At 51.2% G+C, this 1,061-nt stretch overlaps 1 protein-coding gene across 1 annotated transcript in view; it reads right to left on the bottom strand.

The window, feature by feature from the left end:
• The window catches only part of LOC105304780 (olfactory receptor 1009-like), a 7,935-nt gene extending 7,254 nt beyond the window's left edge, over positions 1-681 (bottom strand). The window contains exon 1 of the mRNA XM_023522604.1: positions 10-681. Coding sequence (XP_023378372.1) covers positions 10-681 — 672 coding nt within the window. The remainder of the gene's footprint in view (positions 1-9) is intronic.
• Positions 682-1,061: the final 380 nt, after the last annotated feature.

The raw sequence follows: 1,061 nt of genomic DNA, 5'->3' as shown, positions 1-1,061 counted from the left end.
GACAGTCACCAGGATGTAGGCGTAGGAGACCAGGATGATGGTGACGGTAAAGAGGATAATCAGGGCAGAAGATATGAAGATGATGGCTTCAACCTCAGCAGTGTCAGCACAGGCAAGTCGGAGCACGGGGGGGATGTCACAGAAATAGTGGTTAATGATGTTGGGGCCGCAGTAGGGCAGCTTGAAGATGTACCCAGTCAACAGAGCTGAATTGGCCACAGAAGCTGTATAGGTGGCTGCCACCAGCTGGATACACGAACGTTGGGACATGAAGGTGTGGTAGAGGAGAGGGTGGCAGATGGCAGTGAGTCGATCATAAGCCATGACGGCCAGAAGCAGACACGCAGCAGTACCGTAGAGACTCATAAGGGCCATCTGGACCACACAGGCTACAAAGGAGATAGACTGGCTTGAAGCGAGGAAGTTCTCCAGCAGCTTGGGGGTATTGACTGTGGAGAAAGAGGAGTCTGTGAAGGAGAGGACGCTCAGGAAGAAGTACATGGGGGTGTGGAGCTGTGGGTCTGTGTGGATCAGCGTGATCATGCCCAGGTTTCCCGTGAGGGTGACTGAGTAAATGAACAAGAAGAGCACAAAGAGGGTGCCCTTGAGCCCTTCCTGCTCTGTGAGCCCCAGCAGGACGAACCGGGTGACCTGGGTGCAGTTCTCCACTGTGGTGCACATGTCACTGCAAAGAGACCAAATAAGACAATTTTGACCATATTTGGGGACAAAGGCCCCAATAGTGTCAGTTCTCGAGGCCAGGGACACAGGCAGTCAAGACTAATGTCATCAGAACGTAGGGAGACTCAGTAGAGCAGTCATCTCTCCCAGCGGTGTGGATTGAATTTTATCTCCCGAAAAGATGTGTTGAAGTCTTAACCTCCGGGACCTGTGAATGCGACTGTTTTTGGAACTAGGGTCTTTGCAGAAGTAATGAAGTTAAGGCGTCGTACTCAATGAGGGTGGGCCCTTCACCTAATATGACTGGTGTCCTTATAAGAAGAGAAAATGGAGATAGAGTGGGGAGAATGCCATGTGAAGATAAGACACAGAGGGAAGAT

This window comes from Pteropus vampyrus, unplaced genomic scaffold, assembly GCF_000151845.1.
Source record: "Pteropus vampyrus isolate Shadow unplaced genomic scaffold, Pvam_2.0 Scaffold352, whole genome shotgun sequence".
Lineage (NCBI taxonomy): Eukaryota > Metazoa > Chordata > Mammalia > Chiroptera > Pteropodidae > Pteropus > Pteropus vampyrus.
The sequence above is the reverse complement of the archived record's forward strand: the minus strand, read 5'-3'. Positions and strand labels throughout refer to the sequence as shown.